Source organism: Lissotriton helveticus, chromosome 8 (genome assembly GCF_964261635.1).
Source record: "Lissotriton helveticus chromosome 8, aLisHel1.1, whole genome shotgun sequence".
NCBI lineage: Eukaryota > Metazoa > Chordata > Amphibia > Caudata > Salamandridae > Lissotriton > Lissotriton helveticus.
The window spans coordinates 262436629-262454181 of NC_136069.1; the positions used below are offsets into that span (position 1 = coordinate 262436629).

Sequence of the window (17553 nt, forward strand, 5' to 3'; positions counted from 1 at the left end):
ATATTTGCGAGGAATGGCATTTAAGGAATCTCTAATAGAGATTCCTCAAATGCTATTCATGAAACATCAAGAAATAGCGATTTTGAACTTTTGGGGCCGCTATTTACCGAGAGGTCAGACCTGTCGGTAAATAGCAAAAACTCAGAAAAATGCTTTTAAAAGCATTTTTCTAAGTTGCATGTTGCACACACACATGTCCTTTGGACATGTGTGTGCGCAACACCTGTTCAAATGTGCATTTTAGGGGTGCTACAGGGCGTCCTTTGGACACCCCTGGCACCCTTAAAATCGCTATCTTATTTGCGAGTAGCAAATTGCTACTCGCAAATGAGGGATACTCCCCATTCATTCCTATGGGCCTCTTGGCCCATAGGAATGAATGGGGAGTATTTGCGAGTAGCAAATTGCTATTCGCAAATAAAGAACATGTAGGAATCGCTATTTTATTAGCAATTCCTACATGAATGCCGTTTTGCGTGTCCTCAATAGCGAGTCGCTATGATTCGCTATTAGGGACACGCAAAACGGCATGTACATGAATCAGGCTGATAGTTCACATAGTTTGGGAATGCCACAAGATGGAACCATACTAGAAAGACATTTGAAAAATAATGACCGATGTGGCCAGTGCAGAGGGAGAACTAATTGGCCCACAGTGATCTCACATGATGTATCACAGTACCTGCTGATTACTCCACAGATGAGTAGCTTGTTCGCTACTGCCCTAGCAGTTGATAAAATGGGGATATTGAGACTGTGGGGATATTGAGACTAGCGTCAATGCTATGGCTTCATGATACACATGATATGATCTTCTGAAGATTCTCACAAGTCAAGACATCAATCATTGCTGCTCATAAGACAACTTCTGACCACACTGTAAAGCTGAAAAATAGTGAGAGTGATAGCATGCTACAATGCATGATAAAGGTGCTAAGATAAAGCTTTATTTAGATATGACAAGATAACCTTTGATTTTTATGGGTTGTGGGGGGAAGTAGAGAAAACAGGGGAGAGATAGATGGATATACGAGAACTTAAAGGTAGATGTAAGAATGGACTGTGCATTACTCATTATGTTGACATGTTAAAACTGGTTCTAGTTAGATACAGAACAATATGTGGCCACAGAAATACTGGCTTTGCAAAACGGATTACAAGATCTGAAACCTTGGGTAGGAGCCCACATGTCTAAGAATCCTGGACCCCCTCCAGGGCAAAGCCATGATAAAACATTTGCAGAAAAGAGACCCATATGCAAAAGGGACACTGTCGCAAGGCATTCAACTGTGTAATGTTCATATCTTGGTTCTATCAATCCAATTGCAGTCTTTGTCTTGAGAGTGAAAACCAGAGAGAGAAAACCGATTAATGTAATGTATAAGAACAAAAATGCATGAGAGACTATTTTACATCTAAATCAATGGCCATTAGGTACCAGATGTACTAACTATCTGGTAGCAAAACGTTGTCGCAATTTGTGACCGTCCTTTTTGCCACCAGAAGCTAATTTTGTGAACCAAGCTATATACTAATAAATCAGTTCAATAAATAGTTATTGGGATTCCAATCTACCTAATTACTATTAATTGTATTATTTGATTGGCCACAATCACTGGTATGGTGGCCTGGAAGGGTCAGCAGCCCATCATGTGATTACTTTTAAATAAATTATTTTTTAAAGCACCCTATTTTCCCTTAAGGGAACAGGGATGCTTTTTTTAAATGTTACTTTTAGGAACTTAAAGATCTTTCCAAATTGTTCAAAGGGGACGTGGTCTAAAGAGGACTTGTCCTCTTTGTGAAAGAATAACCATCCAAACTTGCGGGTGGGTAACTTTTCAATACGTTGAGACCAGGATGATTCCAGTCACAAACCACTAAAACATATGGTAACAATTCAATATTTGAAAGGGATGCCCAATCCACTCCCATTCCAAATACAGAATTGGTATCCATCCACAAACCCCATTTAAAAGTCAGTAAAGGTTTACCAACTCAAAAGTTTTGCAGTTGCAAACTCAGAATCTGAGTCATTGTGAACGCAAAAATATTTAATTTATCTGGCCCTAAATAGTTTATCTCATAAATGCATTATACACAGAGAACGATCTTTTTGGTTTCACTGCCACACGGTTATAGCCGGGCTTTGAAATATAAACCAGGCAATTGCTTTTGCCAAGATTTGTCCTTAATGATGCTGTTACAGCGAAATGTGAATATCGCCAGTTACGCAGCTGTAATATCAACAGCAGATCAGCCTTAAACCAGCAGAGGGTTGGCCCTAAAGCCTCTGACTAACATGACTGCTCAAGTATTAGCTCATTCAGGTTCACGGCCTGTCTGCTGCTTATATTTGGCACTCCACACCCCTGAAGATACCAAAATAGCAACTTGGCCCAGATGTTTGGCAATAGAAGTGTGCATTATCTGTAAACACTTGTGATGTGCCACATGCAAATTTAGCATAGGTTACTTTTGTGGGTCACTAAGGGGCATATTATCAAGGGCCTTATAGCCGCTTTAGCAGGAGTTTTTCCCGCTAAAGCGGCGATAATTTCATCGCCCTAAGAGCAGTTAGCGACAGTTTGTAGGCGATAGCGAGCGGTTTGGGGCCTGCTTTGCATGTCAGCGATATTTATCGCTAATGACATGCAAATTGGGTGTACCCAACCTGTTAGCGACTGAAAGCAGTCGCTAACATCGCTATCGCCTATTATCAACGCAGGCACAGCAATGAAAAAATTCATGCTAAGCGCAAATATCGCCAAAAACAAACGCCTGCTCAGACCACTTCTTAACCTGTATATCCAATGGGAGTTGGATATTCAGGATAAGACCCCATTGGCGTTAATGCGTGACTATCGCTGGATTTCCAGCGATATTCACACATTGAGCCGCTATAGCTGGATATTTTATTGCATTTGAGATAAACGTTGCTAATAGCACATTATCTCTGCGATAAAATCCGGCGATGCGCGTCGATAAAAAAAATCCCTAAGCTTATTTAGCGATATCGGTAGTTGTTGATAATATGCCCCCAAGTGAATGGCCGAGTGGATGCTGGCTGCTCTTCTCCATAGAGATCTCATCTGTGACACTGTCTCTGGGCTTTGGTTATAAACTATTATCACAAACATCTGTTAGAACACGTACACTGTCCTTCATTTTGTTTTTTTCTTACCATAGCTACTCAACAGCTGGGTGTGAAGTAAGAGAGAAGCATTTATTCATAATAAAATGTCAAAACAATAACAGACAGCTTCCCAATATAACTGAAGTTAACCGAGACTGAAGTTATACCGCTATTAAATTCTAATCAAGTGTTGAAGAAAGCCTCTTACTGTTTCTGGCTGGGCGGTTCCTGTATTCACTGATTCGTGCACGAATTTAGTGCACCACCTTTGAAATAGGGCACAATTCTCAAGTGCTAACATTGACATGGAAGAAATCATTATTTTCGTACTTCCACAAATCCTATCGCTATTAGGAAATGCAATGTTATTGTTGCAAGTTTGACAACAGAAGCCAGATGGTTCCAAGTCGCCAGGGACAGGATCATTCTTCTGCTTGGAAAATAAGACTCAAATCTAAAAAAATAAGGATAGAAACAGAACCGGCAGAGCAGCTCTTAATGACCTGAGACCATGAAGAACCATAGCAGTGAAGCCTTTTATCAGAGCATCCACTGTAAGGGGTCGATGACATCCCACTGCGGGCAATGCTAGGTTCGCGCTCTGACAGGCACGCGCCAGAATCGTCAGCCATTTTACACATGGCGGGCAGGCAAGCAGTCCCAAGCCGGTAATGAAAGTTTCAAGCGAGCCAGTGTGCTTGATCTTGTCAGAATGTCTCTTAGTACTGCTCTATTGACTAGAAAGAGTAAATTACTACCCCAAAGGAATTGGGCCATCGCTGATGTTCTCCAGAAAGAGAGCCTGATCCGTAAAACGTGTAAACTTCTGGGGCCTCATTTATGAGGCCATGCGTCACTTTTACGCCGCTGGTGCGTCACTTTTTGTGACGCACCAGCAGCGTAAAAAATGTGCCTTGTTGCACCATATTTACAAAGTGACGCATCTAGGTAGATGCGTCACTTTGTAAACCCCTGCGCCACATTATACCTACGCCAGGTATAATGTATGCAGGGGGGGCGTTCTGACGCAAGACAGGGTCATAGAAGTGACGCAGTGAAATCAATGAGATTTCACTGCGCCACTTCTAGGACACAAATGCGTCAATTTCTTACGCCTGCCTCACAGCAGGCGTAAGACTGACGCAGGCCCTTTCACTTGGGGCTTGCCCCATGTGAAAGGACACATTGCTGGAGTTGCGTCACTTTTGTGACACACTCCAGCAATGCGTTACTTTTGCGCCATACAGATACGTCAAAAATACTGACGTATCTGTAACTCCTTGCGCCATGATGCGTCATACTGTAAATATGACGCATCATTGGTCTCGCAAGGAGGGCGCAGTAAAAAGTGCCGCATTGCTGTTTTCACGCAGCGATGCGTCACTTTTCATAAATGAGGCCCCAGATTTACAGCCCCAAGTAACACCTTTTGTAATATAAATGATCACTGCAATGCTAATCAAGCAGTGTTTTCCTCGAAGAACAAAATCACTTTAGCTCTTTCTGACAGAAGGCCTAGCTGCTCTATGCTACGCAAGTCTCCTTGATGGGAATAATGCGAGTGGGTAATCAGGGCAGTGGGGAGATAAATGCATGTAGTAGCAATGAAATTGAAAAAGAGCAGTGGAATTAAAGTAGGTTCTTTCAATCTGATTTGGAGCCTATTTGATATAGATTAGGTATGACATACTCATGGCATATACTGGAGTTTTAAGGAGCAAATCAGATGTACTCTTGGCTAACTCCTGGAATTGAGAAGTAGGCCAGGACTACCACAAGACTAAGGGATGCAAAACAAAACTCTTTTGTAGTCAAAAAGTTAATTCATAGGTTTTCCGACTGCTAAGGAGTGTTTTGAAATGTCAAAAGATACTCTGCAAACAGGAAAAGTCTTTTATACTCATGTAGGTGGGTGCAGAATGGAGTAGACAGTGGTCAAGAGGAGCACTACAAGCTCCCCTCTATACCTTCCCTTCCAAATGAAACTTCTTTTAAACAAGCAAGTGTTCCACTAAGGAGTGAATTAGAAATGTCCACCAGGAATATAGATGGACGCAGGCATGGAAGTGGGTTGCCTCTAGTGGACCTTCACCACTGCATTTTCCACAGGGGCAGCAGAAGGCCTTATGCCAAATCAGCACTCATTAAACTTCTATTGCCTGGGAGATTTTGCAACCTCCTGGGAATCCACATTTTGCAATGCGACTGATGAGTACTTTAGTTTCTTCAGAAAACGAAGCTCAGGTCAAAAACCAGTCAGAGTGCAAGATGAACATGCTAGATGGCCAAATGAACTTCAGACATCAGTCCCTAAGTCACAGAAAAATCTTTCAGAATTGAAGATTTTTTTAAGTGTTTGAAGAAAAAACTAATCAAAGGCCCAAACTGCAAAAATCACCCCGGCTCTGTCATAGTCATTCTGTAGGAGTTTTGGAACAGAATTCCTTTTCAGATATGCAACAAATAACACATGCTAATAAAAAATACTTTACAAATACTGAAATAAAAACAAAATGTATCTTTAGAAATACGGTGTGTTCAATTAACGGTTGCAGATAAATCCATTAAAATGATCTGCACATTACATCATTTCTTTTTTTATTAGATCCCTTCAAAAAACCCTATATCTTTCATCATCCTATACGGTGTCCTTAAAAACATACTAATGATTTTTAATTCCAAATATTTCATAAACAGGTATATAGCTATTATTATAAATATATTAGAGTATGAAAAGTATAGTGTTCTGCCAGGGGTGTGGATGCTTCCTTACTAAAGAGGCTTTTTCCACAAAGGGAAACGTTCTGGGCAGAAAACCTCTAATGGAAAATGAGCTTTTGGAAAGTCAGTGCTGTATGTCACCCAATAACAAAGTGGAAAATTACTCAAACTGTGGAGAGGTGGTACATTGTTAGTACCTATATTTCTAATATATTTCAAATGCTGTTTTTTTCTGCCCAAAGCAAGTCATAGAGCTTTATAAAACGGGGGCCTGTGGATAAAGTCCTAAATATACACATAACGATTATGTGTTAAGTAGAGAAAGGAAGTTGAAGAGGCCACCAGAACTAATCTGGGTCCCACAACCAAAGGACACATACAAAGATGGGCTATTAAAACGTGAGGTATCAGAATATAGCACTATTAATGGTGACGAGGTGGTCTTGATGTAAGAATGGAGAGTTTCTGGTAAGCAACACTCTTGATGGAAATTAACCTAAACCACACAGTATGTGAAATACATTACAGACAATATACACTGTCCATGGATAGCTGAAACTAAGCTCTAGTGATCTTCTCGATGTTAGCACTGCTTCACACCAAATTCTTATTGACCTGCTTTTTCAACTGGGCCTTCGTGATTCGCCCAGGCATGCTTCAACTTTCTTGCTAATCGATCGGAAGCCATCCAACGTCCTACTTTTCACTATTCCTTCCAGCCTGTAACATGTGGAGTTCAACAAGGCTCAGTTTTGAGCTCTACTCTCTTCAACTTTTACATGTTCCCCTATGTCTTGCTTATAAGATCTTTTGGGTTCTTATTCATTGTATATTCAGATGACAGCCAGATAGCAGTCATCTTCAAGGGTAATTTAGGTGAGACTCAGTCCAACTTCTGTGACTGTATGCTAGCAGTATGCGTTCGGATGAGTGCTAACTTTTTACAACAAAATGGGGACAAGACAGAAGCACTTGTTTTCAACAATGACCCTAACATCTGGCGATCAGCCTGGCTGCTGACACAACTAAGCCCGGCACTCACTCCCGCACCTCAGCCCAGATTCTAGGGATCATGTTTGGTTCATCTCTCTCATTTAAGAATCATGTGAATCAAATGACAGCAGAAATATCAATATAGGACTAGCTAGGTTGTGTTAGTGAGACTCAGGGGGTACATCTGTAGGCAAACCCTTAGGTTTGGTCATGAAGCCCTCACACACCAACCTAGTTGGTGTCATGCTTCATCATCGGGCCCACCACAGTGACACCGAGTGTGTCCCGGGTGTGCTGCGACTCCAGATTACTGAGGAGCTGGTATGCTCGCTGAGTGTGCAGTGATGGTGAGAAAGGAAGTGAAAAGTTAAAAGCTATACAGGTGGTCCCAGTTCCCGGGGGTAAAAGGTAAATTTAATACCTGGGCCCCTGTTAGCAAGATAAAAAGGCTGTGGACGATGTGGAGTGTATTAAGAGCTCCTACGTCCTTGCGGTCTACATGTTTCAGCCAGGCCTTTTGATTAAAACTGGCTTTCCTCAGGACCAATGAGTATGTGTGGGTGATAATAAACTATATTAAGTGACAATGTGTGGTAAAAAGTGTCGCACTCGCTAAGGTGCTGTACGTGTAAGAGGGGGATTCCCTCTACTTTACTGTACATGGAACATAGAAACAATACAGACATACAAGGGAGAACCAGTGAGAATGGTATTTACCAAAACACAACATATGGCCGACTTCTAGTGTGCGTGAGCGACCTAGAGCGGCAGATAACGTGGCCATGAGCGTGTGCCATGGCTGAGGTGAATTATGGCGGTAAAGTTTTAAACGCAGTGGCGGTGGTGGGCTACACAGCGAAACAGGCATAGCGTGAGGTACAGGTAAGTATGGTACATAATTCCTCACACTTGCTACTTGCTGTTAAAGCCTCATGGGTCACTTGGCAGGGAGGGGAAGAAGACCCTAAACGTCTTCTTCCCCTCCCTGCCAAGTGACCCATGAGGCTTTAACAGCAAGTAGCAAGTGTGAGGAATTATGTACCATACTTACCTGTACCTCACGCTATGCCTGTTTCGCTGTGTAGCCCACCACCGCCACTGCGTTTAAAACTTTACCGCCATAATTCACCTCAGCCATGGCACACGCTCATGGCCACGTTATCTGCCGCTCTAGGTCGCTCACGCACACTAGAAGTCGGCCATATGTTGTGTTTTGGTAAATACCATTCTCACTGGTTCTCCCTTGTATGTCTGTATTGTTTCTATGTTCCATGTACAGTAAAGTAGAGGGAATCCCCCTCTTACACGTACAGCACCTTAGCGAGTGCGACACTTTTTACCACACATTGTCACTTAATATAGTTTATTATCACCCACACATACTCATTGGTCCTGAGGAAAGCCAGTTTTAATCAAAAGGCCTGGCTGAAACATGTAGACCGCAAGGATGTAGGAGCTCTTAATACACTCCACATCGTCCACAGCCTTTTTATCTTGCTAACAGGGGCCCAGGTATTAAATTTACCTTTTACCCCCGGGAACTGGGACCACCTGTATAGCTTTTAACTTTTCACTTCCTTTCTCACCATCACTGCACACTCAGCGAGCATACCAGCTCCTCAGTAATCTGGAGTCGCAGCACACCCGGGACACACTCGGTGTCACTGTGGTGGGCCCGATGATGAAGCATGACACCAACTAGGTTGGTGTGTGAGGGCTTCATGACCAAACCTAAGGGTTTGCCTACAGATGTACCCCCTGAGTCTCACTAACACAACCTAGCTAGTCCTATATTGATATTTCTACATATAAACAGGGGACCCGGACTAGCTTACCTAGTCCTCTCTCTCCCTTTTGATTTGCTGCGAATCAAATGACAGCAGCATGCTTTTCTAGTTTCAGCATTCTAAGGAAGGATTGTTCCTTTCTCCAGACCAACCTACACCAGCAAGTTGTCCGATCCCTCACAGTTACTCAGAAATACGTGTGCAACTCCCTTCTCCTTGGTGCTCCTAACTGTATCCTGTAGAGTCTTAAATTAGTCCAAAACTCTGCTCAATGTCTTATTTTCGATCACCCAACTAGGTCCTCTGTTTCCGATCCCCTTGACCTACTTCATTGACTTGCTGTCTCAAAACACATCCTTTTTAAAACTATCTGCATTTGTCAACGAGCTCTACTCAAGATGGTCCCATCCTATTTGTGGGATAGGCTCATCCCCTACACTCCTACTAGAACATTATGATGTATTTATTTTTTTTGACTTTAATGTTTCTGTATCTCTCGAGCCAGCTTGAGATACAGATCTTTTTCCTATTTGGCTGACAAACACTGGAACGACCTACCTGCCTTGCAATGTTCCATACTGGTCATTTGGTCTTCCATCGCCAACTTACATGTTTGTACCTTTGTGCTCTCTCTACAGCCACAGATGTAAAATATAGAGTCCATGCCATTTGCTCAGTGCTAGGGGTAACAGTGCACTTAAGAAATGTATAAATACATGTATAAATATATAAATAAATAAATGTGCAAAGAAACATTCCAGGAATGCTAGCTCTAGGCGAACAATGCCCACATGACAATGAGGAGTGAAATGGCAGCTAAAACTAGAATATGACCTGCACCAGTGTTATGGCTAAAAGGCAGTTTGCCAGTATGCCCAAGCACAGAAACATCGAGAACATTAAAACATCTGATCAGGAAAGAGTAGGTCTTCAGTTCAGTGCATGCATAAATCTGAACTTTTTAAAGCTTAACTCTGATAAAACAGAGGTGCTGTTGTTTGGCAACAATGACACTTTCTGGAAGACCACCTGGTGGCTGCCAAATTTAGGACCCTTACCAGTTCCGGTGTAGAAGGCCAGGAATCTGGGTGTTATGTTTGACAACAGACTAACTCTTATTGAACACTCAAATCAGGTAACCTCTTCTTGTTTTCTCATGCTGAAGATTAAAAAAAAAAAATCCTACCATATCTTACACTTGAGTTGAGAAAACAGTCATCTCAGCACTTGCCATTTCAAAAACTGATTCCTGCAATGCATTATTTGTAGAATCTCAAACACGAGTCCTCAATAAACTTCTGACTCTACAGAATGTGGCTGCCAGAGTCTTATTAAATCTTCCCAGGTTTTGCTCTATGTCCAACTCTATTAGGGAACTTCATTGGCTCCCCGTCCGGGCACACATCCAGTTTTGATGCTCTGTTGGGTCCATAGGGGACTTTAACATGACGGTCCATCTTTTTTTCCAGGACATTTTTAAGTGGTACTCCCCCTCCTACACCTTGCAGTCAAGTACGACCAAGAAAGTACAAGTACTGAGAATAAGGAAATCTCACTTGGGTGGGAGAAAGTTTTCCTACTCTGCCTCTAAATCGTGGAACGTGCTTGATTACCAGTTGAGATCCCCATACAACCTTTTAAAATTCAGGAAGGACTTAAAAACTTGTTTTTTTAGATTCACAGTCTAATTTTATATTTTTTATTCTAGTGGCTTTAACTATTATATTTTTCACTTCACATCTCCATTCTTGTGGTCAGGATTTTTGGGATACTAGCGCAAGATGCCCTTTGGTATTAGCGCTCTCTATAAAACCACATAACATAATGTAACATAACATAGCATTAAGAGGGATGACACAATAGGGGAGTCAGTTCTTTGTTTTTTTGTGGATTAATAGAAGAAGTTTAAAAAAAACAATACTCTAAAAATTACTGAAACTGCTTACAGTCTACAAGTGCCTAACCAAGGGCTTGGGTTATATTTCTAAGAGAAATGTGCATTGCAACAGGATACAGAACCAACGTGTGAAGGCAGAGACCTGCAGAGATATGTTTATTATGTAAACTCAAACCAATAAACGCGTGGGAAGGAGTGGGTGCATGGTATGACAGCTAGGATAAGAGGATTGTGACGAGGTGAGTTTTAAAACCTTCCCTGAATGGCACACTGAAATGCAAAGGAAGGTTATTGCAGTCTTGTTCGATATGTTGAAAAAGCCTGCTGTCTTGCGTGTTCTTTACAAGCGTTTTGCATTTTCAGCCTGGAAAGCCAATTGTTCCTACTAGTGAGCCTGGCACCAAAAGGCATCAGGTAAATTGAATGCAAAGGCAATAATCTGAGATTTTCAAAAATGGAATACTTTGCATCACATTTGGTTGCTGCTGCATGAAAAACTGTGTTGATTGGTTTAAATGAGGATTTTTAGAAGTCAGGTACCACAGTGTTGCCTCCATCGATGTGTGGTAAGATAAAACCCTGGAGATAGGCTTGATTTTTCACAGTAATATCGGTTAGAACCAAGCCCTATTTTTATACGGTTGTTAAATGATAGAGATAGGTCAATGGTAAATCACATATATTTGGTGCGGGATAAAAGGCAAGTCGACAACGCCACCAAGTTCACATTATTGAGCTACTCCTGAACGAGAGGATTAGTGGTTCCTCTATTCATGAGACAATCCAGTCTACCTTGGGTTTGTACTTCAAATATATTGTAGAGATATTCAGGGTTGAATTTGGTCTAGGCAGGATCTTGCTCTAAGGATAGTATTAGGTGACAACATGTAGGCCTTCTTAATGATTGGTCACTTAATTCTAATGGGAATTATAAAGTCCCTAGGAATACCACAGATCTGTTATCTTTCACCAGCTGCTGAAATATTGGGTGAAAGTCTGTGGTAAAATGAAGAATTACCAGGGCAATTCGTACAAGAATTTTTGATTCCCCAGATAGCTTTTCATTTCTTAGTTGACCTTCAGTGTTCAACTCGTAATTGGCTAGGTTTTTCCAGCCCAAGGAGTATCCAGTCCCCATGTCATCAGTAATATTGGGAATGGTTGAATATCTGCCCTTTTTGAGGCTCAGACATAATGAGAAATATAAGTGGATGTCATCAGCATTTTGTTGTAAAGCAATATATTTCCTGGGGGACGTTTTCTCTCAGTAGCTCTAAGTAGAGGCTGAATACTGCAGAAGCAAAACTATAATCCTGTGGAATTCACGCGAAATTCCACCTAAAACACAATCAAATGTTCAGAGGTAGCCAAGTTCTTGAAAAGTTCCAAAGACAGAGACGTGTGAAAAAATTCTAACCACTGGCTACGTTATACTGTACTGCTTCTATAGCTATGAAAAGTGCATTCTCACATTCAAAATGCATATGTGTTATTGTGACACAACCACTGTCCTAACAAATGGTGTGTTGGAGCAAGTCAGATACATGATTTACTCAATGATCTGGATTTGTATTTTTCAGAGTAAATGAGCACATTCAGACAGTCTCACATTCTCTGATCAATGAGAGCAACGCATCATGGATTCATCAAAAATACTTTTATAGATAAAAAAGGGCCATATGCATGAACACATTTTCCCATAGACATAGAATGGGCAAAAGCCTTTTATGCATCTGGCCCAAAGAGTGTCTGGTACTACCACAAGTGCTTATCGAATATGAGCCAAAAGACACTAATGTACATACAATCTACCTGGATGAAGTTAATGTCTTCTTGCTCCCCTGGTTCACAGTATAAAGGCATTCATATGCATCAAGCATAAGGAGAGAACGAGCCTCGAGAAATATGTATTTTTATGATGCAATGTGTTATTCCAGTTCTTCTAAATGATTCTAAATCTTAATCTGAACGAATGTATCAATATTGCTTTTTCATTTGAGGGAATCTAAAGGGACAATTGTCGGGATGAACAATACAGGTTAATTATGGCATTCACCTGTGAGAATCTTTTAATTAAAATATATATTTACTTTCCAATTACTTAGTTCTCACCGTTGCTGTTGAATCTGCTTTTGGCAGAGTAAGGCACACAGAGGTATTCTGCACACACTTGCATTCCAGTAGTATATGGCACTGTAAACATTTATTTTTTAGGTCAAGAGTATTACAATTAGATGCATGAAAGGTTTTTCTCGACAGGTGAACTTTTGTGAAGTTTCCGATTTTTGCCTTTTTGTGAAGGTTACGATATTTCTATTTAACTTAGTTTTCATCTAAGCAAAAAATAATTTTACATTGTGAGATATTATCTACTTTAATTGCACCAACTTTTATTAGAAACGATCTATGCGCAATGATAAATGGATTGTTTCTCTTCAAATTTACATTTGTGCGAAATTGGCAAGCTGCATCCAGCAAGAGAAGCATGATCACCTCCTGCAGTCCTCCTTGTGTTTCACCCTAGGGAACTGCTTTGCATGCTGGTGCTATCCTGCACATTTGATCCCCCAGGGCTCCTGACAGATTCATCATTGACCTGTGAGTGGGCTCTTATAACTGTGCGGGTGGTAGGTTCTCGCTGGTCCTGATTGCAGCCATGCCTACCAAGTGCCTGTGCTGACTGTGTCGCCACTAGTAGCACCAAGTGGGAAGGCAGAGTCGCATACACAGTACATCAGGCGAGGGCGTTGCAATGGGTTCCAGCTACAACAAGAAAAGTAAATCGAATACTGCCCCAGAGAAATGCAGGCTTAGGACTGAGACTGTGGGCTTAATATCTAACCACAGAGAAAGCGGGTATTATTGAGAGACTGACCTGCAGTTCATGGACACTGTAACCTGCTTGCACTTCCCACTGTGAGCCGTCACCTAGCATTTGCAATAATGCATTTGCCTCAATGCATTTCTTTTACCTTACCTGGAGCCCCTTGTTATAACCCTGCATTCCCTTGCAGAATCTATTTGTGCTTTATTAAGTTATTAGTGTACTAAAGCACTTTTCTGTTTTAAAAAAGGTCAATCACTGTGCGGACAATCATCATTAAGTTCTATTGTGTGAGTATCGAGTGCTGAGTTTCTACCTCTGTACTAGCTCCCTGGGAAGCCTTAGGGCCTTACTACGACTACTGTGATTCATCTGCCCTATTACGACTTGGGCGGTTGGACCGCCACAGGACAGCTGCAACTGCCAAGGACCAATGATCTCACGGCAGTTGCACAGTGGTCAGAGGTAGCAATATGCTGGCTGTGCTGGTGCGGCGCCACCAAGGATATTACGAGTTGCCTCACAGATTTAATTTCCGTGGCAGTGAGCCAGCCATGTAAAGAATCGCAGAGAGACAACTCAGGTTGCCTTTGGGTCTAGGAATGTATGCAGTGGACACATGATGTGCCCCCTGTAGTTTTGCATCCCTGGTCCTGCACAGAAAGAAATGCACAACATTGTGCATTTCTTTCCGTGCAGGAACAGGCTGCAGTGGTCTCATGGCGGTGCATGTCTACGCCACACCTATGTGCCTTAGATACATACCATCGTGGGTATGCCACAGAAGGACGGCCCAAACAGGATTAACTCCTAATTCATGGGATGGTTTGACTACAGGTGTGCCGGTCCTGCAGCATGTGCTGGCGTGACAGCCTAGTGCAAGACCAGCAAACTCGTAATAAGGCCCTAAGGGCAAGATGTACAACCTGCAAAATAGCGCATCGCAAATTGCGAGTCATTTGCGACTTGCAATTTGCAAGACGCTATTTTGCATGTACAACAGTGTGTTTAACACTGTTTGCGATTCTCAATGGGGTCGCAAATTGCGAGGCTCATGAATATTAATGAGCCTCTCTCAATTTGCGAGCCCATTGAGAATGACAGGCCCTCCCAGGTATGGTGGCCTGCTGGGCTCAGCAGAATGCCATGTCTGGGACTGCTTTTTTAGTAAAGCAGTGTTATTTTTTAAAATGCAGTCCGTTTTCCTTACAGGAAAACGGGATGCATTTAAAAAAGAAAAATTAAACTTTTCAGTTTCATTTATTAAGGGCAGGCAGTGGTATCTGGGACAACTCCCTGCTCTTAAAAACATTTTTTCCAACATACTTACAAATGGGAAGGGGTCCTCTGGGGACCCCATCCCCTTTGCGAGTGGTTTACCACCTACTTGAAGTAGGTGGCAAACTGCGAGAGTTTTGCGGCCACAAATGCGGTTGCAAAAACTGATACATAGCACGTTGACTCGCTATCAGGAAGGGACGCCCCTTCCTAATAGCGAGAGTCGCAAATGCTATTTTGCGAGTCAGTGACTTGCAAAATAGCATTTGTACATGCTATTACCATTTTTTGCAGCCGTAAACGGGAGATTCTCCCGTTTGCTGCCACAAAAATGAGTCATATATGTGGCCCTTAGACTGCTGATTTCACTGCGCTAAGAATCAGATGCTGAAATGCAGTACTTGGTGCACAGATTTTTAATACAGAGGAGAGCAGATCCAAGGGCATCAGTGGTAAATCGCCACAACTATATTGGTTATGGCCCATTGACCCATACGCACCTGTGGCCCCTAAAACAGTTCAAACAGCATAACATTTATTATTATAACTTCTTATTTGCTTACTGAATGTCTATAAATTGTGAATCTATCCCGCCGTTTTTGCTACTGCACGGTGTTTTACACATTAAAACAATATTTTTTCTAGATTTAAAAATTTATGTGCGTGAAATACCTTGAGAATTAGTTCTCTATCCCTCTCTGTCTACCATTTTGTTTTTGTTTTTTTGCTCACTGGTGTATAGACTGTTAGAAACAGACTTTATCCTGTAACAGAGTTTATCATATTCATTTTCACCTATTAATCAACCTATTTGATCTAATATATGAATTTGCGTGTCCGACTGGATTCTTTATACCTGAGCAAATGCAGTTTATAATATCAGGAATGTTAAAATTGTGAAAAGAAATCAGAAGAAGTACCTCATGGTATTTCTTAACCGTTTTTCCTGAGGTGCATGTGCAGGTTCGCCAGTTCACCGAGCCGCAGCCACAGTTTCCCCCACAGCGCTGGACGAGGAGACAGCGAGGGAAGAACACAGCAGTTGTCAATTTCAACTCCTCTCTTAAATTAACCGATTGATTCCTCGGAGTGCAGCTGTAGCGTTTGACGTCATCGTTCAGCCTGTCCAGGTCCACTACAATACAAAACAATTGTTGAGTTTTCACTGTGTAATTAGGAACTCTAATACAAATGAGAATAGATTACATTTTGTTATCTGTAGGATTAAAACATTTGCAATGGTTAAATGTATTTTCACTGAAGGCAGGAGGAGAGAGAACCCACCCTACCTCACTGAGGGGCATATTATCAAGAGCAAAAGCGGCGATTTTTACAACACACAATTTAAAAAGAGTCACGATCACGCTTTAGCGCGCGTTTCCTTGAGTCAGGTTCCTTTTTGACCCTACTTTGCATGTCAGCGATATACATCGCTAATGACATGCAAAGTAGGCGTTCCCAACCTAATCAGCATGGATTCCGTCCAAAACACATCATTGCCCTATTATCAAGGTGGGTCAGGGGATCACCAAAGCCGCGCTAAACGAGTTTTGCGCCAAATTTTAACTCCTGAAGAAAACCTGACTTAGCTATCCTGCAATGGAAGGTGGATTGTCAGGCTGAGTCCACCAGGGCAAATCAACAAGGATTTCGCCATTGGTGAGTTTATATCGCTGGATTTCCAGTGATATTCAAGCATTTTGCCGCTATCACTGAATTTTAAATCGCCAATAGGCAAAGCGTTGTTAATACAGCACTGTCATGGCGATGAAATCCAACGATAGCCGGCGATAGCAAAAAACGTGCTAAGCACATTCAGCGATAATTATCGCTACATGTTGATAATATGCCCCTGAGTTAGGAGCACAATTGCAATGCACAACAGGCAGTGCACGCTGATCCCTGCCCACAAATGCACACAGATGTCTTATGAATAGTCAATTCCAAGATCAGATCCATTAAAGGATGAGGTGGAAACAGAAGAGATGGTGACACCATGCATCTTGCTTCAGTTAAATATCTAACCATGAGATTTATTTCTGTGACTATTTGCATTAAATATTTCCTCCTTCTGCTGGTCATCTCACTGTATGATAACATTAGCAATTATGAGAATCGGTAGTGCGAGACAAATGCATTCAAATAGAAGTCCTATAAACTTTAAAGAATATCTGGAAATATCAACAGTGTCCTGTAAGGCAGTTTGGTGAACGGAACAAATCTTTCAACCCAGAAGATTTCAGCACCGTTGGCAGCCTCACAAAACCATAGGAATAATCCACATTTCTGATAAGGATTTGCGGGTGAATGGGTGAATGGGTGAATCAGTGAATGCATAGATGTATGAATGAATGAGTGCATCAAAATATAGATACACATATGGATGACTAGTTGAAATCATGAGTGCATTGATGAACGACTGCATAGATCCTTCCTCAGTGTTATGTGGTGTTCTTCAACAAATCATTCTGACTCTAACATTGTTGAATCTGCATTTGGAACCACTTAAAATTACATTCTAAGGCATGGAGAAGGCAAGTGTACGATACAACAATTTGCTGAATCTGCACTCTGATAAACTGTCTGATAAAAATCCATAAGTGGAAGTCCTGTATCTTTCTGGGACTAAACGCAGAAAAACTGAATTTATACTCCTTCACCAGCAAAATGATGAAAACATATATAAAGGCTGGTTGTCTGAATTGTAAATAGCAGGATTCACTCCCACATTCACCGCCATAAAATATTGCTTTGCTTTTGGTTCTACTATCGCTTAACAATGTCATATGGCATTGAACCTTTATTTTTCATGTGTTAGTCTTCTGTGTTATTGTACTTGCTTGCACTTGTTATCTCTCACACTGATTCACAATGATTATCAGGTGTGCAACCTTAATGGGAGTGACAAATGGCAATC

General features: G+C 41.6%; 1 protein-coding gene across 1 annotated transcript in view; it reads right to left on the minus strand.

The window, feature by feature from the left end:
* PDGFD (platelet derived growth factor D) overlaps positions 1-17553 on the minus strand; it is a 968283-nt gene that overhangs the window by 119623 nt on the left and 831107 nt on the right. The window contains exon 6 of the mRNA XM_078657021.1: positions 15557-15771. Within this exon, the coding sequence (XP_078513147.1) occupies positions 15557-15771 (215 nt within the window). The remainder of the gene's footprint in view (positions 1-15556; positions 15772-17553) is intronic.